This window comes from Berghia stephanieae, chromosome 6, assembly GCF_034508935.2.
Source record: "Berghia stephanieae isolate SIO BIC M18660-M18661 chromosome 6, UCSD_Bste_1.3, whole genome shotgun sequence".
In the NCBI taxonomy this organism is placed as follows: Eukaryota; Metazoa; Mollusca; class Gastropoda; order Nudibranchia; family Aeolidiidae; genus Berghia; species Berghia stephanieae.
In genome coordinates this window covers 67,682,353-67,683,226 of record NC_088365.1, presented here as the reverse complement: position 1 = coordinate 67,683,226, position 874 = coordinate 67,682,353, and the positions used below count along the sequence as shown (strand labels likewise).

The following is an 874-nucleotide window of genomic DNA, read 5'->3' as shown; positions in this document are numbered from 1 at the left end:
AAGGTCAATGGAATCAAGCACACCCTTAGCACACCCTACCACCCAGCAACCAACGGGCTGGCTGAGCGAATGGTCCAAACTTTCAAACAAGCAATGAAAGCTTCAAAAGATGAGAAGGGACCATCCATACCAAACTGGCAAGATTCCTGTTTGCTTATAGGAATGCACCACACACCACAACAAACGAGAGCCCAGCATCACTTATGTTTGGCAGACATCTGCGAACTCACCTAGACATCATTCGACCAAGCATTCATACAAGAGTATCTTCATGTCAAGACCGTCAGCTTCGTACTCACTCTTCTGCCAACACCAGGAACTTCGACAACGGAGACAACGTCCTGGTCCGAGACTACCGCGGACACCAACGATGGCAACACGGCGTAATGCATGCCCAAACTGGAACACGCACCTTTGAAGTCAAAACAGCTCTTGGAGCCATATGGAGACGACACTCCGACCAAATTGTTCACACAAACACCCCTGCAATCACAAGCAAACCAGCACCGGCACCACTATTGGACATCGTCCCAAACTTCAGAACGACAGAGATACCAACCATGGTTCAAACAACCCAGCGAATGACCGAGATCCAAATTCTACGCGGTCACAGGTCGAGGTCCCGCCCTCACCACATAGAGAATTCCCAAATTCTCTAACTCTCTCTGACAACATGTCACAGAGAACGCAATCTCAAAACAATCAAAACACTACAAGTGCACCTTACACTACGAGAAGTGGTCGCAACGTGAGAAAACCAAACAAATTCACACTGTAGGCAGGGCCATTTATAAGCCTTAAGCTTGACTATAAAATTGGAAGAAATATTCGTGACGTTACGACCACAAACACAAAAACACTTTGCATCTACACA

General features: G+C 47.0%; 1 protein-coding gene across 1 annotated transcript; it reads left to right on the top strand.

Moving 5' to 3' along the window:
• Positions 1–203: 203 nt before the first annotated feature.
• Positions 204–659, top strand: LOC144975926 (uncharacterized). The gene has a single exon (XM_078920113.1). It carries the CDS (start codon positions 204–206, stop codon positions 657–659), a length of 456 nt encoding a protein of 151 aa, XP_078776239.1.
• Positions 660–874: the final 215 nt, after the last annotated feature.